Source organism: Lissotriton vulgaris, chromosome 3_1 (genome assembly GCF_964263255.1).
Source record: "Lissotriton vulgaris chromosome 3_1, aLisVul1.2, whole genome shotgun sequence".
Lineage (NCBI taxonomy): Eukaryota > Metazoa > Chordata > Amphibia > Caudata > Salamandridae > Lissotriton > Lissotriton vulgaris.
In genome coordinates, this window is record NC_141689.1 from 1,248,437,254 (window position 1) to 1,248,459,063 (window position 21,810).

Genomic DNA, 21,810 nt, shown 5'->3' on the forward strand with positions numbered 1-21,810 from the left:
TTCGCCCGGAAATAGTTTCTTATTTTCCCATTGAGGGCAAGGATTCCACTCACCCAACTGTATTTAATAGGGCATATTAGGACAAGAGGAAGAAATTAAATGTGGTGCCTAACACCAGGCGTGTAGATTCCATTGGTGCAGCAGGTGCAGTGATATTGGGGCTTGGAGGCCTGAGGGGCAGACTGAACTCTGATTATGTCTGTATTTTCAATTTCAATGTGTCATGGGCCATAGTCAGTGCTTTAAATGGAAAAATATGTGCAGGTACTTATTAAAATGTTTTAGCGGTGTGACTAGGGGCGGGGCTAAGGGAAAGACATGATGATACATGAGACACTTCATCGAGTGTTCATTTTTCCCTTGATGGTATTCTCAAATGCCTCATATGTTGGGATTCCTTGTGCACATGTGGCACAAACCACATATTGCCATTAACACCTAATATATGATGCCATTACCCTCAGAAATATGCATGCAGTCCATTGCATTTAGAGGGAAAGGTGAAAGTGTCCCTGGAAACTGACTAGAACAGCAGTATTAATAAAGACTTCTATTCCAGTAGCAGCACATACCAAAACGTGAGAAATATATTCATATAAACAAGACATGTTAACTCATTACATAAAATGAAGGTCAAACATGGTGATATGTTAACATTTCCTTGTTTTTGTAATATTTGAAGCTTCTTAATGCCATACTGTTATTTGCTTGTGGTTGGCACAATACTCATATATTCTTGAGCGCACATACAGAAATAAACAAGCAGACATGCACACACAAAATAATCTACACGTTTCTTTTAAAATACCTCCTGAGAGTGTCACGAATCTCTCCCTCATTCTCTCACTTTTCTCTAATACAAACACGCACACACAAGCAGACAAACACACAAAAAAGGCAGACACTCACACAACAGACTTGGGGGGATTAAATTGATGTTACACTTCTTACCTACAGTAGCTTTGTTAATTGCCACTGTCAGGGCTTCCTGGATTCTAGTGTGTGCACAAAGGCATGATAGTGTTAATGTGATTGACCGCACAGGGGCTGAATGAACCATGCTCTGCCAAACACAGCCAGATGGTGAACACCCAGACATTATGCAAATGAACCTCTACTGAATAGTTTCGCAGTGGCACAGCTCAGGGCCACGGGGCGCTTTGCCAGTCAGAGTGTCCTACAGACAAGTTTTATTCTGACAGCCTCGTAGCACCAAATGAGCCTACTTTTCTTGGGTAAAGGTAATCTCCTTGGCAGTAGATAAGTGCCAGTACTAAGAGTGATAAAAAATAAGATGTGCTGATACTCAGTACATGTGAGTGCAGCCCATTTAAAGCACTGGCCTTAGTGTACTTCTTTCCTTACGCTAGGGCCCATGACATTCTGGCTACACTACTTTCTAGTGCGATATTGTAATGAAAGGGAGCTGTTTTCAGGAAGCACAATGTTTGGCTGTTTTTCATAAATGGTGCTTTAGTTGTTGTATTAGTCTGTTGCCCAGTGGCTTGATTCGCACTGTATACGTATCAAACACAATTAATGAAATTAAATATATCTTATACTGGGCTATACCCAGTGCTTAATTTGAGCCAGTGGTTTCCGGGGTTCTGCACCGGCACTTAATTGTCAACACTGGCACTTATGACAGTCTGTCACATGGTGGTGCGGTCTGTCTAATTTAGAGATAAGCACAACAACAATTGTTTATTAATTCATTATACATTAAAAAAGACAAACTACCTGCTATCCAAACTATTCTTATAGCGTTGGGTGGTGTGGAATAGTCTGGATTGTCACACTTGTAAAAGTGTGATGGTTAGCAGTTGTGTTGGTACAGTGATTGGCAGTGGCAATGGGCGGTGCAAGCTTCAGTGCCCTCCTGATGAGGGCCCTGGCATTTACTTATTTTTTTACAAATCAAGCACTGACCCGGATCAGACTGGCAACGCGGGCAATCGGACACAGGGGAAGGGCCTCATGCGGAAGCCAGTTGGTGGGCTGTTTTTTTGGTGGACTAAGCAGTCCAATCAGCAAGTGCACACCGCAAAAAAGGCTGTTACTACAGCCTTTACATACATGTACTGACCCTGACCCACTTCAGGCTGGCTAATTATCAGAGGCAGGATCACAATGGGCTGCTCCTTCTGTCACGGTATGACATGTCCCTGCCTCTGGCTCCCTTCAGGTATGAGAGGCTGCATAGAGTGGCTGATGGAAAGCCATTAGCACTTGCTTGGGCAGAGAGGATTGGGGTAGGGAGGAGGACTGGTTAGGGCCAGCGAGGGTGCTCATCAGGTTTTTTTGTGTCCCTCTCCCATAATGGAAAGGCGGGGTGCATAAATTATTCTCTGTTCGCTTTTTCCTGTCAGAGGCCGAGTTCACACTATATAAAACTGCAAAAACAATTACGATTTTCGAATGTTAGCCACTTTTTTGTCCGACATTGATACTGTAAACATTCTAGGGCGTCATGGTAGAAGCCCCACAAAAAGCTGAATAGGTAGGCAACTACAGAACCATACATTTAAAAAAGTTGGTGACCGGCAGCAGCATGCTACACAATTGCGATTTTATTTTAAAAATAAACTTTTTTTTTTTAAAGTGCAGGTAATTCAGTATCCGGAGTACGTGTTTGCTACTGAGAAATGCACTTAATACCCCATTAAAAATATTGCACCACAGTAGAGAAGCGTGCACACTCCAGACCCCCCCCCCCCTTCCTTAACATTAAAAGAGCATGTTCTGCGTAGCTGTGAGTACCAGTACCTGCCCAAAGCACTGAATGTGTTGAATTGGTTGTGTTTTTTTTATATAAAAAGTCGCGCTAGCAATAATATACAGTCCTATTAAAGCGTGACTTGATGTTTCTGGGCAGACACACTCCACCACCACACAACCCAACGCAACCCTCTTATGGTTTTACCCTGGCAGAGAAGCTCCAAACCCTTTCAACTGCATGACTGGCCAGACGCACGCGCTGTCACTGGGTGTAGCGCTCTCAATAAAGATTTTTCCCTGAAGAAAAAAACCGGGCTGTGGCCCCGCCCTATGAGCTCAGCGGCCCCTCCTCGCCTCAGTGTCTGGAGCCGGAGAGGGAGGGCAGCGAGTCGCAGCTGCCGGAGCAGCCGAGCTGCAATCACTGCTCCAGCCTGCCGGCCGGCACCCACCCCCGGAGAGTGTCCGACGCCGGGAGGGGCCCCTGACTGCAGACCCGGGCCCTTGAGAACCCCCGGGGGGTTCTCCCTGAGGATGGCTTCCGAGAGCGGACAGGGGAGATCTGCCTTCCTTCCCTTCCCGCGGTAAAGGAGCTTTTGCATTTTTGTTGTTATTGCTTCGCTCCGGCTCCATGGCACGCCGCGGGGAAGGATGCTCAGCGGCCGCCCGTGCTCCCCGGGCTGGATGGCCGCTGCCGCCGCTGAGTGCCGGGACGAGAAGAGGGGTAGGGGCTGCCCGGGCTCCAGCGGTGAGCGTCCCCACCTCTCGCCCTCTGCTGCCGCAGCACCACTAGGAGCTCCTCGGGGTGGGTCCTGCCGCAGGCCGCTGGGCACCCCTGGCCCCCCGAAGCGCTCACTATGTAGGAGGCACCTGCCCTCGCCCTGCCGCCCCTCCAGCGCACCTCGGAGGGTCGCAGAAAGGAGGAGCTCGATGCTGCCCGTCCCTGGAGGACCCAACCCGTCTCCCTCTTCATCACTATGCTGATGATGTCTGACACTGACAGCAACCTGCAGACGGCCAGGCTCTGGAGGGATGCTGCCCTGAGGTCCAGGAAGCTGAGGAGCAACCTCCGCCAGCTGACCCTCAGCACCTCCAACAACCAGAAGCTCACCCTGCCCCCCGACCTCGGCGACATCGAGGTGCTCAACCTGGGCAACAATGCCCTTGAGGAGGCACCCGAAGGTCTTGAAGGCCAAGCCCTGGCCAACCTTCATGTCCTCATCCTCCGCAGGAACAAGTTTGACCGTGTACCATCTGCGATCTTTGAGCTGGGCTGCCTGACCGAGCTGGACATGAGCCACAACCGGCTGAGCAGCCTGACGGAAGCTGTGGGCCTGCTGGGGCAGCTCAAGAAGCTCTGCCTCAGTCACAACCAGCTGAAGACCTTACCTGCTCAGGTGGGCGTTCTCCACCATCTGGAAGAGTTGGACATCAGCTTCAACCACATCACGCACCTGCCTGACTCCCTTCCAGACCTGGCCAAGCTCCGGACCCTAGACGTGGACCACAACAAGTTGACCACCTTCCCACCGCAGATCTTAAAGCTGGTTAACCTGGAGGAGCTAGATTTTTCTGGGAACAGAATTAGTGGCCTCCCAGAGGAAATCAAGGGTTTGGAGTCCATTAAAATCTTCTGGTTGAGCAGCACCAAAATCACAACATTGCCTGAGACATTTTGTGAACTGAAGAACCTCGAGAGCCTGATGTTGGATAACAACAACTTGAACTCTCTGCCCGTGCCGTTTGGTGCATTGCAAAAACTGAAAATGATTAACATTTCCTCCAACATCTTTGAGGAGTTTCCTACTGTCATTTTGCAACTCAAGGATCTGGAAGAACTTTACTTAAGTCGCAACAAATTGACTGTTGTTCCTGAAGCGATCTCTGACCTGACCAAACTCTTGACTCTCTGGCTTGACAATAACAGGATAAGGTATTTACCGGACTCTGTTGTGAACCTTAACCAGCTGGAGGAACTGGTGTTGCAGGGTAACCAAATTGCAATTCTTCCTGACGACTTTGGGAAGCTTTCAAAGATCAATATATGGAAAATCAAAGACAATCCATTGATACAACCTCCCTACGAGGTTTGTATGAAAGGCATCCCTTATATCGCAGCATATCAGAAAGAACTTGCTCATTCCCAGCCTGCGGTAAAGCCGCGGTTAAAACTGGTGCTCATGGGCTTGAAGGATGCAGGGAAAACTGTTTTAAGGCAGTGCTTGATTGATGGTCATCAGGACACTCTCTTAGTGCATGGGCACAAAGGAATAGAGGTCACAAACTGGACGGCTGACGCTGAACGGGGTCTTACTTTTATTGTTTATGATTTGGCAGGGGAACACAGTTATGACCTGATCAAGCCCTTTTTCCTTTCACCTGGTGCTCTTTATGTCTTAGTTGTCAATTTGAAAACCTATGTTTCTCAGCACTTTTATACTTATGTGGGTTATTTTTTACATTTCATGAGTGCCAAGGTGCCACACGCAGTTGTGTGCATTGTAGGGACACATGCTGACCTGTGTGAGGAGCGGGACCTAGAAGAGAAATGCCTGGACATCCACCATCAGATAGCCTTGCAGGAGAAGAAGAGCTCAGAGTTCCTGCATCGGCTTGCACAGACAGTGGACGAGGCCCTTGGCCAGGACTATGATATCCGCACGTCCAGCCCACATGCACCCTTTTGTGGCGTGAGTGACAAAAACCTCAGGCGTAAAAAGGCCCACTTGCAATATTTGCTCAACAGCCGTCTCCAGATCCTCTCCCCCGTCTTGTGCGTGAGTTGCTATGACTTCTCCAATATCAGGAGGTTAAAGGAGAAGCTGATGTCAGTGGCAGAGCATAGGGAAATATTCCCTAATTTGCACCGAGTTCTTCCCAAGTCCTGGCAGATGCTGGAAGAGCTTCATTTTAAGCCCCAGGAGCTATGGCTCACATGGTGGGACTCTGCCAGGCTGGGGCTGCAAGCTGGGCTCACCGAGGACCGGTTGCAGAGCGCGCTCTCCTATTTACATGAAAGTGGCAAATTGCTTTACTTCGAAGATAATCTGACTCTTAAAGAGTACGTCTTTCACAATCTTACGAAACTGATTGACATCTTGAATGTCTTTTTCCAGAGAGATGCTACAGTTCTCCTCCAGAAACTTCTAAGCGATACAAACATGGATGACCTGCGGGCCACCCAGCTCCACCACTACGTGGAGGGCTTCCTTCTCCATGGGCTCCTTCCAGCTCATATTATCCGGCTACTTCTGAAGCCACATATCCAAACCCATCAGGATCTGCAGCTCATCCTCGAACTTCTGGAGAAAATGGGCCTGTGTTATTGCATCAACAAAGCAAAGTGCAAACCACTGAATGGTGCCGCAGCCTGGTACAAGTTCCCATGCTACGTGAAGAACGAGATGCCCCATGCTGAGGCATGGGTCAATGGCACCAACCTAGCAGGGCAGTCCTTTGTGGTCGAACAGCTTCAGATAGACTACGGATTTCCATTTTTTTTCCCGCCAGGGCTCTTTGCTCGCTTTAGTGTTCAGATCAACCGACATGTGGTCCAGCGCTCTGATGGTCGCTTCCAAATATTTGCCTACAGGGGGAAGGTCCCAGTCGTGGTGAGCTACAAGCCTGCCAGGAGCGCACTGCACACGGATACACTGTCCATCTCCAGCCACGCTTCGTTACCAAATATGTGGACTGCTTGGCAGGCCATAACCCCCTTGCTGGAGGAACTGAATGTACTGCTTCAGGAGTGGCCTGGTCTGTACTACACGGTGCATGTCCTGTGTTCCAAGTGCCTTAAACGAGGATCACCAAACCCCCACGCTTTTCCAGGTATGTCACTTTTCCTACAGAGCTTCACAGTTAATACAACATGTTGATGTGTGTTGCAAAATGTGATGTATGTAAATCTATGTAGTCTTAGGAAGAGGCAGATCCAAAAGTTTAAAATGATGGTTGGGTAGGAGGAGGCAGGCTCTATTACCTGGTAAGTATTTTGTTTTCTCCTTGCGAAAGATCTGATTAATTGTTACAATCAGATAAGTACGTTTTACAAACTCGGCTATGGATTTTTCAAAACTGGAGAAAATTCTTTGGGCGTCGATAAAAATGGCTTGTCGAATCAGGTATTCATTGATGCACTCTTTGTTTACATGTATGTGGAGTACAACCTAGCTGGGAAACTGAGCGCTGCGTTGATGGGTTTGGCAGAAGGGAAGCCTCATACTATTGTTAAAGTTTACTCAAGGTGCAGCACAAATCCTGTAACCCTTCCACCAACATAGAGATGTACATTTTAGTTGTTACACTTTTTTTTTTCGCCCATCTTTTCAACACATATTCTTTAGAAGCTTCCAGTGTATGTGTGAGCGAGGGCAGTGACTGAGTCACAGCTTCCATCTGGCCCCAAATCATAGCGTGCTTTTGCCATTCCTAGGTCACGTAGCCAGGATCTCTCCATCCTGAAATGTGTATCTCTGCTCTTCGATAGTAACCGGGAAAATATAAGTCAGAGTTCAAAGTGTGGTGGCCGACAGTCCACACCTGGCTGGACGTGACCCTCAGTGACATAGGGCTTTTACTAGGAACACCTAACTCCAATTGGTTCTTGTAGTAGAAGCGGCCCAGACTTTTATTAATTGTGGTCATTTGCCTGGGCCCAAATTTAAGACCTTTTTGTGTGCTTGACCTCTCACGCACGATGTAATGGAACGTTTTAATATCTGATATGTAATTTTAGGGACCCTTTGTCGAAGGGCCCACCCAGGGCGGCCCTAACCGAGAGCTTCCGGGGCTGCGGTGGCTCTGATTGTCAGGCGCTGTGACTGACGTGAATGAATGGTTTTGGGTGCACCTGATCCCGCCCCCCCGGCTGCAAGCTGAGAAGCTCTGACGTCACTAGGGAGTCTACACTGCGAACAATGGACCCCGGCGAGGGTGCAGGCGGGTCAGCTGGCCTCCACGCCTGTCTTTCTTCGAAGCCACGTGACCCGCGTGTTTCTGTTCACCAGGCAGGGAAGCCGTGCTTGTGTGGGAAGGGAGTCTCCCTTGGCTTAGCTCATCCCTTTTGAGGCGATGTACCAGGAAGGTTTTCTCCTCCCCGTGGCTGAGAGTAATGTCCTGTTCGTCATTTCTGCTGGCACATTTGACTCATGCAAGATAAAAGCTAGCTATATTTTCTCCTAACATTTTTTTATTCACTACAACCTGCAACGGTGAAAACACCATTCTAACGATATTGTTAAAATAAGCCCAAATGACATCACCGAGTGTCCTCCTCCAATCCACTCTCCCCTCCTTCTCCAAGGAGTGACCTCACCCACAACAATACTCCAAGAGCAGGGTTCACCGCCTCCACAGTCCTGCTGCTTTCAGCAATAAATCAGTGTACTGTGAATTATCTACGAAGGGCACGCGATGGTTCCGCTTTGTTTGAAAGCAGATTATACCTAAACAAATTGTACCAGAACAGGTGAGGATCTTTTGAATAGGCCCGGCCCCCTCCACTTGAAGCTCCACTGAATGAGCAATATTGTTGATAATTCTGGCAATTTTAATGTGATAATTATCTTTTTTATGTAGTTCCTTTTGAGCATCAAAGCACATCAAGGATCTTTTAATAATATAGAGGCACAGAATACGCAGTAGTGCGTCAAATGCAGACAGATGCATCAGACAGAAAGTGCCCTGTATAACAGAAGCTGTGATCGGGGTTCGAGACGAGCTCATGAGCCCTTGACTACTGTAACCCGCGTCCAATTTACCAGGAATCATGTGTAATGTGACCTTTGGGGCTCCTAATGTGTCGGGCCATTCCTGCTCCCTGCTCGCAGAGAGCCACACGTACGGAATCACTTTCCCTAAGCTTGTCATTCGGTTCCCTGTCTGAGTGGGAGCCCTGCAGTTGTAAGTATGCGTGTAGTGGACCATGGCGGGTTCCATTGCCTTAAAAATAAAGAATAAACCAAGACTGAGCCAGATGAATCCAGGCTTCCCTCCCTTCCTTTTAGTTGGAGATTGCAACACACCAACTCCACAAAAAATGTCGGAGTCTTCAAGGTGTCACAGCCCCCCTGGCTGTACGTGTGCTCACGTGCGTTTTGCACACCCAAGACGGATGGGCACCCCTCCACTAGCACATTTATATGTACTGTGTTCACAAAGGCATGTTGACCCTTGACCATCTTGAATAAAGTGCATATTTCTATGTACAACGCACACACGTTTTGACTTGTTACAATGGGTTAAGGAAGTCCAGCTTGCAACTCCAGTTTTTCTTCGGTTTGTAAACTCTGCTAGTTGTACAAATACAATAATCATTTAAAAACTCATTACTTATCCATAGTAGTGTAACGTGCCAATTGGCAGTTAAAGGAAGAGTCGCCCCAGCACGTAGAAATAACCTAGGGCGGTGTTCTCCAGAATGTTTGATCTTGTGCATGTTTGCCAGACAGAGGCGTGTTTTGTCTTTGCCAGCGGGCAAGTTCGCCGCCGCCCACATTTTGCCGAGTCATGCTCACCAGCAGCATTGAGGGTCCCTGCTGCAACACACACATATGCAAATTAGCCATGCAGCGGCACACAGCTGTCCTCCCAGAATCCAAGTGTTAACGATAAATGTAGCATAACCGAGCTTTGACGTTAGAAGAGCAAAAGCTACCGCGCTCTGCCCAGATGAGTGGGCGAAAAGGACTACATTTGTATTTCAGGTTGTCTTGATGTGAGTTCACGTTTCATGCGATTCGGTTTAAATTGAGCAGACAGAAGAATGTGCTTTTGTTTGAGAACAGTCCTGACAATGAAATCCTTCATGCATGACTGTTTCAACTAAAAAATTACATGTATGCACCAGAATGTCATACACGCTTGCAAGTCTTCAGGCCCAGAAGCAGAACATACACCGCCCTGTGGTTTCCCACACGCACTATCTGACTGAGTAGGTAGGTGTGTTTCTGATGAATTTATTACGGTGTGTGTTTTTCAAATAGTATGCGCAAAGGTGCACAGTTGATATGCAAAGCGCAGTCACATACAAAAGCAGAGAATGCTTCGGCTGGTGTAATATTCTGTGTGTGCAGCGCAGCAACCGTCCTACGGCTCGTTAGTAAGGGATGGCGGTCCGTGCCGTTCCAAGTTGACAAACTGTGCTCTTCGGGGCTGCATGTGAGAGTGAACCAAGGACCCAGTTCAGCTGAAAGTTTGAGGAATGACACCAGACTCTCTTTTCCTGCCTCAACAATGCACAGCTACATGCGACCAGGGTCTGTTTCTGCTATTTGTTGTCATTCTTAATATTTTATGATTACGTTTTTGTTTCCTCGGGCTCTCACCATTGGTATACTTTCATTTCTGCATTTTCTTTAAACACATGGACACATTAACCTAATTATGCATGATTAAGATCTTGCAAGCCACCAAAGAGTACCCAGACCTGCAGATATCCTGTTTATAAACTATAGAGTTTTGTATCCTCTAATTCCTGTAGTACTGCTCCCTCCTCCATCTGAAACATACTTGCTTCCCTAATTCGCTCCAGTTTCAACAAGCATTGGCAAAACATTGGTTTGACTGCCAGACTTCTGGCTTTTTAAAAGTTTGTTTTTGGTCAAGGTTTTTGCAAAATGTTGTCAAGAAAAGTTGCTAGACCATTATAAATTTTAAAGAAAACAAATGACTAAAAGCCAAACTATTTTTTGGGTCTCAAAAAGTACACATTGCCTTAGTAGTCCCTGGAACTTGAGGAAATTGCTTTATGTATGGACGACCTCCTTGTGAAATAGCAGAATGCCATTACTCATAGTGAAGCTAGCCAATGGCTGAAATGGGCTGACTGATTGCCCCAAGTTGTGTGTTTTTATTGGGTGGAAGAAAGACATGAAATACATGTGAAGAGACCAATGAATGAAGTGGGCTGACTGACAGCCACACAAGTAAATATGTTATATGTCTAATTTTAGCACATTCAGAAGGTCCTGGCGAATGCCTGATATAAAAATTGCTAGCAGTCTGCACCCCTTAGTGTTAAATAAACCAGTGTTGTGCCCCTCACCCAGAGCATGATTTCTGTTTTGCAACCTGTCCAACACATTCCAGGTGTTTTGTGTCATCTCACCAATGCAAAAATAAATGTTTTCCACCATGCTAATTTAAAACTTAACCTGTACCCCTTCCCTCCTATCACACCAGGAACACTGCTTTTCACATTTAACCCCAAACTGTATTCTGTCGATCTACTGCCCACCCCTCTGTATCAGACTCTGTCCTTACCCAAGCCAGGTAGTTGTTGGGGCTGGACTGGCTGTAGCAGGCACCAGGCTTTTTCCAGGTGGCCTTGAAGGGTGTTGGCCGGTTTTGCTACTGGGTGCCGGTTTTGCAGCAGTGCTTTTTTTTTCACTAGCACCCACCCCGTTCGATCTGAATTGCCAGGGCTAGTTTGTGTTATCAGTCCGGCCCTGGTAGATGTGGCCTAACGATGAAATCTGCTGGCATTGGAACTTGGGAATCAGGTTTGAGTTCCAGCATCGTCTCAACAGCCTGTGATATTGGGCAAATCACATTCTCTCACCGTAACTTAAAAACAAAGTGTAATGTAATCTGTTGCTCATGTCAAGCGGTATCATGCCCTTGGGCCAAATTTGCACTATATAAAAATGCAAAAATAAAAAAAGTCTCTCTTGCTATTGAGAGGTGACATCAATTTTCACAGGAGCAGGAAAGGTGATGTATAAAGGCCCTTTGAGTTTGCCTCAACCACTCTTGTATTGGTGTGCAGAGTTCTGGACTTTGTTTCAAGCTTTGCTCCTTGCAGCAGAGCAAAGGAAGACCCAACACAGCACAATACAGGCCTGGCAGATGGGTGTTCAAACGCCTTTGTTGGGAGGAATGGTGTTAATGCCTAGCTACCCCTGTCAGAACCCTTGCTACCCTTGGCGGAGGCCTCTGGCTTGGGGAGTCCAGTAATGGTGCTAAGGCCGAAAAGGGCAAACACAGCTCAGTCTTTGTACCCTTTTACAGACTGAGTTTCAACCAGTTCACGGCCTCAGTGTAAATTATCGGTATAGCAGTAGGGTATAGACTGCAGAGGAACCATGGAAGACAAACCAGGAATAGAGTATGAGCAGAGCACAACATTCCTTAGAGCTTGGGTGCACTAGCTAAATTATCACAATCCCGAATTGTTATTATAAGAACGTATATTAAATGTTTTCATTACACAAAATACCCTATATCTGTCAAAATATCAAAGTTGGTATTCGACCTTCACCAGCTGCAGTGGTACTATCAGGCCAAAGACTATATTGTAAGATACTGAGCCTTTTGATGAGGGTGAAACCGCTTGGGCGACCCAACAGCACCCTCTTAGTGGGGCCTTGAGCCAGTCTTTAACTCTTGAATGCTGCTTCCTCCCCCATTTCTTCAGATTATGCCTAAGTCACCGTTAGGAGAAGTCGGGACTTGCCGTGCCCAGTGAAGCGACTTGTCTTTTAAAGGCCTAGAGAGGATTCACTGGTGCAACAAATATATGTGTGTGGGTTTTGATTTTTTTGATTTCTGCTCTATTTTGCATCATACTAAAACCATGTAAAATTGGGACCCTGAGGAGGTCCAGCATGGGCTGAATGTGCCACATGGCCTCCCTCACCATAATTGTGAACTTTAAATAAAAATCAGCCTCGCCATCAAAGGTAGGGAAACACCCCTGGAATTGTGTAGTTCCCGCCTGCTTTTAAAAAGTGTTTGGGGGAACCACCTTAACTCTCCCATTAAAATGTGCTCGTCTAGTCTAATGTTTCATAGCTGGTAAATGACCCTTCTTTTAGCAGAGAGTCCAGGAAGGACCAGTTTCCTGCCATAGCCCTCCGCTATAATAATCCAGGGCAGTGTTTTTCAGTGACCGGTTCTAACTAGACTAGACTTGGCGTGCCTGTCGACTCTCATGACACCGCCGGCAAGTGTAAAGCCATGATGGTTTGAAAGAGAGGGTAGCCCAGAAGTTGTTTCGGATCAACTACCCCCGCACCCTAGTTGTTGAAATGGTGACATGCAGTGGATACATTTTCCTGTACAGTGCAGAAAGATCATAATCGCCTCTGGGTGCTTTCAGATTGCTGCCGGTAGGCACCCAAGGGTGAGCTTTGAATTTGGATCTCGGGGTTCTCTGGTCTGCAGCGTGAACAGTAGACCACATTTATTAATCCGAAACTTGAAGCTGTAGAAGAGGGGCTATGATGAGGAAAGGTGGTGCCATAATTTTCGGCTGGCCTTAACCTTGAAAAAGCAAGAAAAAAAAACTTGCATCTCAAACTACTTGTCTAAGCCCTACAAGTCCCTGACTCGTCCACGTTGATTTAACTCTTCTCATGGCCGAGCAAAAGTGCTGGAGCGCTGCTACGGTGTCAAAGTCCAACACCCTCAGAGTCCGCCAACGGACACATCCTAATATCGGGACACCTGGGTATCTGATGCTTTACCTCAGATATATCGGCTCCTAGCAGCACCCTCGTTAACATGTAGGTGGTAACTAAATACTTTCAGCTGCTTTTGAAACTGTTTATTTTACTCACCCTCCTCTTATTGTAGCTTATGCTTTTATTATATCACTTTCCGTGTTGTTGTCATGATCGATGTTCACATAACTTCCTTTATTTTACTTATTTAGTGTTTTTTATAGAGCGCTGCAGAATGCTGTTGGTGGTAAAAGACCATGTAATTCCTGTAAAGTCATGGGGGATTTACTTGAAGTATTATATCCCTACTTCTGGTGTTTGGTGAATTATTGACTAGATAGCATTGTTGCCTCTTCAGCAGGTAGCTTTTCACTCCACTTCTTGTTAAAACGCACTGAAACCTCAGATAAAAGGTGGAATCTTGATACAACACTGTGTGTGTGGACAGGATAACTCAGGCCGAGGCTTGGTTCACCAGTGGCCTCCGTGTTACCTCAGTTACTCACCATTATCTGTGTTAGTGCTTAAATGTAATGTCACTTTGCATGAAGTACCTCGTGCATAGTGATCATGCCTTTAGACAGTCTAGAAGTATTTCACTGGGTGCCCCGAAACAATCTTTTACAGATCCCTTCATGGGAGAATGTGGCAGAAATGTAAACCTGTTGAGGGACCCATGATTTAACTGAAAAATTAACAATTTTTTTTCACGAAGTCTCCCTTGAGAGGCAGGTGCTTGCCATGTGGTTTTCTCTTTGAGCATTGCTGTTATCCGTAACAAATTCCCGCTCTTCCGCTGTGTGGTGGTCTCTGCTGCTCGAGCAGTATGTTTGCTGCATACTCTTCAGATTCTGACCTACATTAATAATTTTGTCTCAATTGCAATAATGCTCTCCTGGAGTACAAATAGGTGTTGTACTGGGTTTATTTCAGTTTAATATATTTTACTGAATCGATACATTTTTAATACACGCAGACAATTGGTATAGATTGTGTAAATGCTGGAAATAATTTAAAGAAGATATATTTGTGTTTCGCCTTGAAGCCCACTTTGTAGAACAACGTATGTTTGCATTAATTTACAGTTGCACGCTCCGTCTCAGTTCCCTACAGCTCTTGCCCACATAACGCCTACCAGGAATTCCGTGTGTGTTTCCTGCTTCGATTCAGTATCATTTGCATGGTTAAAAATAAACCCAGTTTCTGCTTCTCAGTTTGTCATGCGAACTTCCTGTTGTAATGTCGCTACGTTGGAGTGGCAACTCGGTACAGGAGGCAGGCGGCCTTCCAAGGCTGCATGTTTCTGAAACCGTGGGTGACCGTGTAAGCCTATTGTAGAATTCCTAGATCCAGAAACACCATTAATGATGTTATAATGCTAAGATGAGTAATGCAATGAACTGCTTTCCAGCAAAATGTGTGCGAATAGCAATAATATGATTAAAAACACATGACACAGATGAAGGGTCGTTGCGATGTAGCTTTCAAATGAACCACTTTTCATCATTTTTTGGGGGAAAATGGGCATTGTCATGCTAAACTGTAGCTACGTTTTCAACCAGTCCAACCTATTTGTGTGGGATCGGCGTCTTCATGACTGATGGCCTTTATCATCACATAGAGGGGCTGAAATCAGTGCATTCGAAAGGAGACTCAGGAAAGATTGTCAGGGGCTAGCCAAAGCAGGTCATGCAGTCCACTCAACTTGAGTGGACTCTAGAAACAGCCAACCTCTGTTTCTGCTCTTCCAGATCTGAAACATTGGGTAGCAAGGACGAGGCTTGCTTGTCACTCAAAACTAAAATATAGTGTGTATTTTCATATTTGTCGTTTTTTGTTTACTTTAGTGTGTCATCCAAACGTAAGTAAAAATATCCTCCATTTCAGGTCCACTGCCCCTTACCCATTCAGATATGTCTTCCTGGAATTTTTCTTGTTTTTATGTTTTTGTTCCCATGGCGCACAACAGCCGCATCAAAGGATTCAGTTCTGATGCTGGTGTTGACATGGGCTGCACTCGTATATACATCAGTTATGGCCACGTAGATTCTGTTTTTCCTTTTCACTGTGGTGACACTAGGGGCTGCCATGAAGCTTCCACTTTACATCACACATGGACATCTCTGGCGACATGGGTGGTCTTTCGTCTTTGTTTAGTATACTATACCAAGCCTGCCCTGGCTTGAGGTCTCCATTCATCCAGGTCAAGTCTTGGTGTTGATTCCTCAAACGGATACGTTGAATTAGTACCATATTGTCAGAAATATACGTTTTAGATGTTGTTCTTTTTTCTCAATGATCGATACTGGATGGCAACGTATAAATATTCAGTTAAAGACGTTATCCCTGAATAGAATTACTTATTTTATGCGACGCTCAATTTTCACGCGGATATTTGTGTGGAACAATAACGGATCTTACGTACAGTCGTCCGCCCATATGTCTGACAGTTGAATTTCCAAAATGCCTCTTACACACAGTTTAACAAGCATTGCTAAAGCAATGCTGTAGGCTCGGCCTAAAAAGTATATGCTGATTTAAACGAAGCCACAGGCAACGTGCCGTTCATTCACATCAGAGGTTCTGTGTGCTGTGAAGAGACAAAGTGTCTGTTGATACAGCGAGCAATATGAAGAAATTCCACATAGACCTGGCGGGTGACATATTCAGTTATTGGAGCAGCTCCCTGCACCGCTCGCGTCACGTATTTTCCCCGACAGCGCACCCCGGTAGCGTCCATGAGGAATTTGTTTGTTTACAACACAAGGGCAGATTTGAAGCGCCTCTATGTTCTGTGCTCATTCAGCACTGCCTCAAACACAACAAGTGTCGACAACTCCCAAAGGCCCCATTAAACGTGATCGCCCAGGACAACACAACGCTTCCTGTCTGCGTAAAAGCGGCTCAGATCTGTCCGGCTGATGGAGCAGTGGTGTATCCCGGTCTGCTTTCTCAGCCAGCGGGTTAACCAAGTCCGCACCGGGTGAGGGGGTCTGTGCCCGTGTATCCTGCACTCACAACTCCAACATTCGGCTGAAGCTTAATGTTCATTTTGATGTCTCCACCTGCTCAGAACGAAACCTAAACGTCACATGTTTGCCTGGTATCCTGGACTGATGACCACAACTGCTCACCCAGCTCCTGCCAGCAGCGCGGACTGCTGCGGCCCGAGGGATGGGCCTTCTGTGGATGCCTCCTGGCACGGCATTCATACCTTGCGTTACCTTGTGTAATCTTTGTGTTGCAGAGCCTGTTAGGCCCGTGTTGTTTTTTTTTGTTGTTGTTTATTTATTCCCCACCCTGCTCGTTTAGCACTCAACGGCCATGTTGTCACCCTTCCATTACAATCAACCAAACAGTGAATGTTAACGCAAATCCAGCTTAATGGTTCTGTGTAAAATGTTTTTGTTTGCAGACGCCTTATTCAAACCAGTTGTCCTGCATTACACAGCCAATCAGTGTTTTGGGACTGTAACCCTCGTAATAAAAAAGCTAGTGTTTTTCAATTTCTGGAAGTCCTACAGACTTTAAGAAATGCAGCGAAGTAAGTGCACCATACTGATTTTTTTTACCCATGTGTCTACAATTTCATGTCTGAGGGAATATCCATGGCAGTATGTGGTATAACAGCCATGGTTCCCAGTCCTTATGTCACCCCTAATAAGACGGAACGCGTTTCCGTGTTTCAAAATAAAAGTGGCGCAAGAGTATTCACATTCTGAAGGTTTACAGCAACATATGCTTACATTTTTTTTAACTAAGAATAGTTGCTGTAAAATGTACAAGATTTTGAAATCCAGTCCATCATTTGTGATGCAGAAAGGGGGAGGATAAAGGACCTATCCAAACAAATATGTTTTTCCGGCATTTGTTTCTTCAGTGCATACAAACTAGCCAGATGTAAGGATGCTCTATACAAGTGTAGTAATTGTATTGTATTGCAATATTTATGTAGTGCACCACTATGTGGGGCGCTGGAATGCGTGCCTACACGGGTAGTATGCTACACCAGATGTGTGGCTGGATCTTTGTTTTGATCCTATGTAGGAAGTGTTTCCATGTCAAGCGTGAGGACCACCAAGGTGTGCTTATCATGTAATGGGATGCAGCGCCTAGCAGTTTGATGAATGAGGGACGGTGAAAGAGGCATACAGTTTACGGTTTAGAGTAAACCAGCAGCTCTGCTGAACCCCTAATTGAACTGTCTATAATCCACTTAGCTGGTTACTTCCTGGGGTTGTCCATTCTGAGATAGTTTGTTGAAAACTATAAAGCCCCATTGTATAAACAAAGTCTGGGTGCCTTCCTAAATCGAAGCCTTTCTGTTTTGCTAGTGTTCAATCGGCGTCCGCCACTTTCTTTGTCTGTGAACTATTTAAGTATTCTACAATCACATATGCATCACTTTTCAAAAGGGGTTTTGGCTCTAGAACTACCAGAAATATCACTGATAGAATGTACTCTGGATTATTGCATCTGCTGATCAGTTTAATTGAAGTTTTCTTAGTCCTTCACCCACAGAATGGAGTCAAGCAGTCAGAGGCTATGCAAAATGACTGGCTCAAGTCTCTCTGGATGTGACAGAAATGCTTGGAAACTGCTCCTTACCAAATTGGCGTGCTTAGTGCTGGACAATGCAGTAGTGTGTTAAGTTTGTATGCAACACAAAAACATGATGGACGGAATGAGCATTGTCAAACATTCACCCCCAGTCACAGATCTGGGTTTAATCCATTGTTATTTTGCTCATCACACCATTCCAGTTTGGACCCAGCCATATGGAAATCAGCCTTGACTGTTCCCCATGGGAGCATTCCAGCTCGAACTGCCTGGCCAGGTCCTCCCTGGACCGGAAAATAAGCATCCTGGGACCTGTTTCGGGGTATCACCCCTTATCAGCCAGGCTAGCTTGAACCCAGTGGCGTAGCAAGCACAGGACCCACGTTTGGGCATACCCTTCCCACTTAGAGTGCAAATGCAACACAAAAGGATGAAGGACGTAATGTTGAACATTGTCAAACATTCACCCCATCGTTATGGATTCAACTGGGGTGAGGATGTGTTCTAACAGCTAGGGCGGTCGATCTCAAATCTGGGGAACAGGGTTCGAGACTCTGCAATGACGTTCAACAACCTGTGATTCTGGAAAAAATACGTAATCTCCCTGTGCCTAACAACAACAAAAAATGTGTCCTTGTGTAACGCAGCTGGTGCTTATGTAAAGTGCTCTCATACCTGATAACTTCTGGTCAAGTTTGAGCTATAGAAAACTCCAGGGGAAAAAAGAAAAGGAAAAAAAAAACAGATCTCTAACTGGGGGTGAGTGTTTGAAAAGTTTCAGTGCTCCGTTCATCATTTCCTTGTGTTTGTTTGCCTTAAGTTGGCAGGGTATGCCCATTCGTGGGTCCCTTGCTCAATTTGCCTCTGGCTTCAAGCTAGCCTGGCTGATGAAGGGTGAAACACCAAAACCGGTCTCAGGATTTTTGTTTCCCGTCCATGGAAGGCCTGGCTTGGTAGTTCGTGCTGGACTGTTTCCATGAGGAACAGCTTCAGGACTCATTTGCATATGTCTCTGTCTGAACTGGGGTGGGTAAGTGATCTATAGAACAATGATGGATTGAACCCAGATCTGTGACTGGGGCGAGTGTGTGAAAAGTTTCAGTGCTCCGTCTTTCATCTCCTTGTGTTTAAGTTTGTATGGCCTTACTTATCTTAACCATTTCCCAAAATGCTTTTGATGTGAGAGCAAAGTCAAATTCTATATTTGTGGTGCTCTGCATTTATGCAATGCTGAACCCCCAATGAGGCAAACAGGACACCCATTTTTGTTATTTCATAGATATCGGACGCCAACACTGGGATATGACTTGTAGGGATTTTTCTGCGCTTTACTAATCCGCTGTAACACTTTCAGCATTACTGCCTTGGTGTCACACAGAGCCTTGCTCAATCACTACTTTTAAAACACCGGAACCTCCGGTCACGTGATTCTCTGTAACAGTAACCACTGAAAAGAGACTAATACTTTCTGCTCGTACTGGGGATTTCTACACTTCATCAATCACCCCGCCTCAGACAGACAACTTGATTAGGTGCATCAATGTTTGTTCACATTTCTTCAGTGAAAAGGAAAAATATAAAGATAATTATAAAATGAAATTAGATGCTAAATGGAATTAACATCTCCTAACGCGTGCAGGTTTTACTTATTTTCAGTTTCTTTTCTACGACAACTATACAACATTTTGACGAGGACTTCAATTATTTGACAACATAAAATGCAAGTGCTTAACTAAGCAGGTTACAACCCTTACATTTGGAATTTCTCAAGCATTGTAACACATTTCTGGGTGATTCTTAGTGTCAAACTTCACCCCATTATCCGCAAATCATGGGTCCTGTGTAAAAGTGCATGGCGAACAACCAGAGTAAAGTACAAGTGCAATACTTTACTATAAATGTCTTCATTTGTTAAACACAATGTTTCTAACCAAGTGGCCTAAATCGCCAAGTGAAAAGTGCAAGTGCCTCTTCTACTGTAACGTTTATATAAATACACAAATGACAGGTTAGATCTCTAGTATGTACACAATTAATTCACTTACATGGAACTCATTATTTGACCAGCTGTTTTCTCAAGTGTTTGTTACATTCTCTTCTATGCTTGACTATCTCATTTCTTTCCAAATTCATAAGGTTCAAAACTGTCAATTGCATTTCATTACATTAATTATAAACAGTTTGCCTCATCAATGCAAATGCTGACAATACGAGGTTCCTTCACCAAATTAAAAATCATTTAAAATAGAAAGCAAATAGTAGGGATACCTAGGATCCTAGATGTACAAATAGATTATCTTCTGAATTAAGGGCAAACTGGATTTTGGTATTAAACAGCAGAATGTACCTTGACTCCAACTATCGCAGCCTTTGTTACCGGTTACCACCTCTTCTCATTTTGGCCACCTGGTCAATTGCAAAATATACAAGGTCATTTACATAGCCATGGTGGTGTGCTGCCATAGGCGGTAACTGGGATTATACAGGTACGTGTGTGAAAAGGTGTATTGAGTCACACTGGGCTATGAAATTCCCATCAGACCACCCTCGTGGCGGAATTACATCATATGGGAGTAAGTGGTCGCTCCGTTTGTCGCCCTGACCGTCATGTGATGGTGCGGAAGAGGATAGCGACATATTGGCCACAGTGTTGCTCAAAGAGTGGTACTAGATGGGTGCAGTGCTCTAATTGTGGTGCTCACTAAAATTGACTACCTAGACTCAAGAGTAGTTCATAAAGGATGGTGTCGGTGTCAAGATGAAAATCACGCCTGGTAGTAAAGGAGTAAAACTACATTGTGGCGCTGTGCAGAGTGGTCCACTTTACTACCAGGCGTGATTTTAATCTTGACACCGACACCATCCTTTATGAACTACTCTTGAGTCTAGGTAGTCAATTTTAGTGAGCACCACAATTAGAGCACTGCACCCATCTAGTACCACTCTTTGAGCAACACTGTGGCCAATATGTCGCTATCTTCTTTCGCACCATCACATGACGGTCAGGGCGACAAATGGAGCGACCACTTACTCCCATATGATGTAATTCCGCCACAAGGGTGGTCTGATGAGAATTTCATAGCCCAGTGTGACTCAATACACCTTTTCACACACGTACCTGTATAATCCCAGTTACCGCCTATGGCAGCACACCACCATGGACCTGGTCTTCTCTATTTTGTTGTTTGCACCTTGACGGTAGGGGCGCGAGTAGACAGGTCGGTAAACTATTTCCCCTTGACCCTCTGCAAATGTGTTTTTTAGCATTTACATAGCCCCCATGTACTTATTTATGTGCCTCACCACCTGGTAAGTCTTATGTTATTTTTCACTGCTCTCACATGTTGCAATATCCGCCAAAGTACCATGTGAATGGTGCTGCCCACATAGGCCTTCGGGCGTGTGCACTGCAATATGTATACAGCATTTTCACTTTTGCAGTTTAGGAAGGTTCTTCTATTCAATGGGCCTTTCATTAGGGGTGACCTAACCTGTTTCATATTCTGCCCTATCTGGCATGCCTTGCACTTTGAGAATTTGTAAAACCCGTGCTGGTCCTCAACCATCCTTCAGCACTGCCTACTTCCGGGCTGCTACTAACTAGATCCTGGCTCAAGGACCTGGCTTTTCTGACGGTAATTAGTGGCTTACAGGAGACTAAACCACTAAGTACCGGGTCCCTCTTCACCAGGTGCCAATGTCTACTTGGGTAGTCTCTCACCCTGCTGTGGTAGACAGTATATCTGGTGATTATGCGTATGTCATTCTTGATTCTTTTCTGCTCCCTAGCATTTTCAATGGGGTGCAATAGTGTTGCTCTTTTGATTTTAGTCACTTTTATTAGTGCTTGGTTAATTACCTGAGGATTGTAGCCTCTCTGCATCAATCTGATGGTAAGATCTTTCTGTGCTAGTTCTAGGGTTGAAGCCTCACTACAGTTTCTCTTTATTCTGAGATGTTCTGCATATGGGATGCTGTTCTTGAGTTTCTAGGGTGAGAACTTCTGGCATGTAATATGGAGTCCCAGCCGTGGGCTTCCTGTAGGTGCATGTATGCAGTGAATTTCCCTTCACATAGACTTCTAGGTCCA

The 21,810-nt window shown here is 45.4% G+C and overlaps 1 protein-coding gene across 1 annotated transcript in view; it reads left to right on the forward strand.

Annotated features, from left to right (window-relative positions):
• The first annotated feature begins 3,067 nt into the window (after positions 1-3,067).
• MFHAS1 (multifunctional ROCO family signaling regulator 1) overlaps positions 3,068-21,810 on the forward strand; it is a 227,648-nt gene continuing 208,905 nt past the window's right edge. Inside the window, exon 1 of the mRNA XM_086961748.1 lies at positions 3,068-6,546. Within this exon, the coding sequence (XP_086817874.1) occupies positions 3,693-6,546 (2,854 nt within the window). The 5' untranslated portion in view covers positions 3,068-3,692. The remainder of the gene's footprint in view (positions 6,547-21,810) is intronic.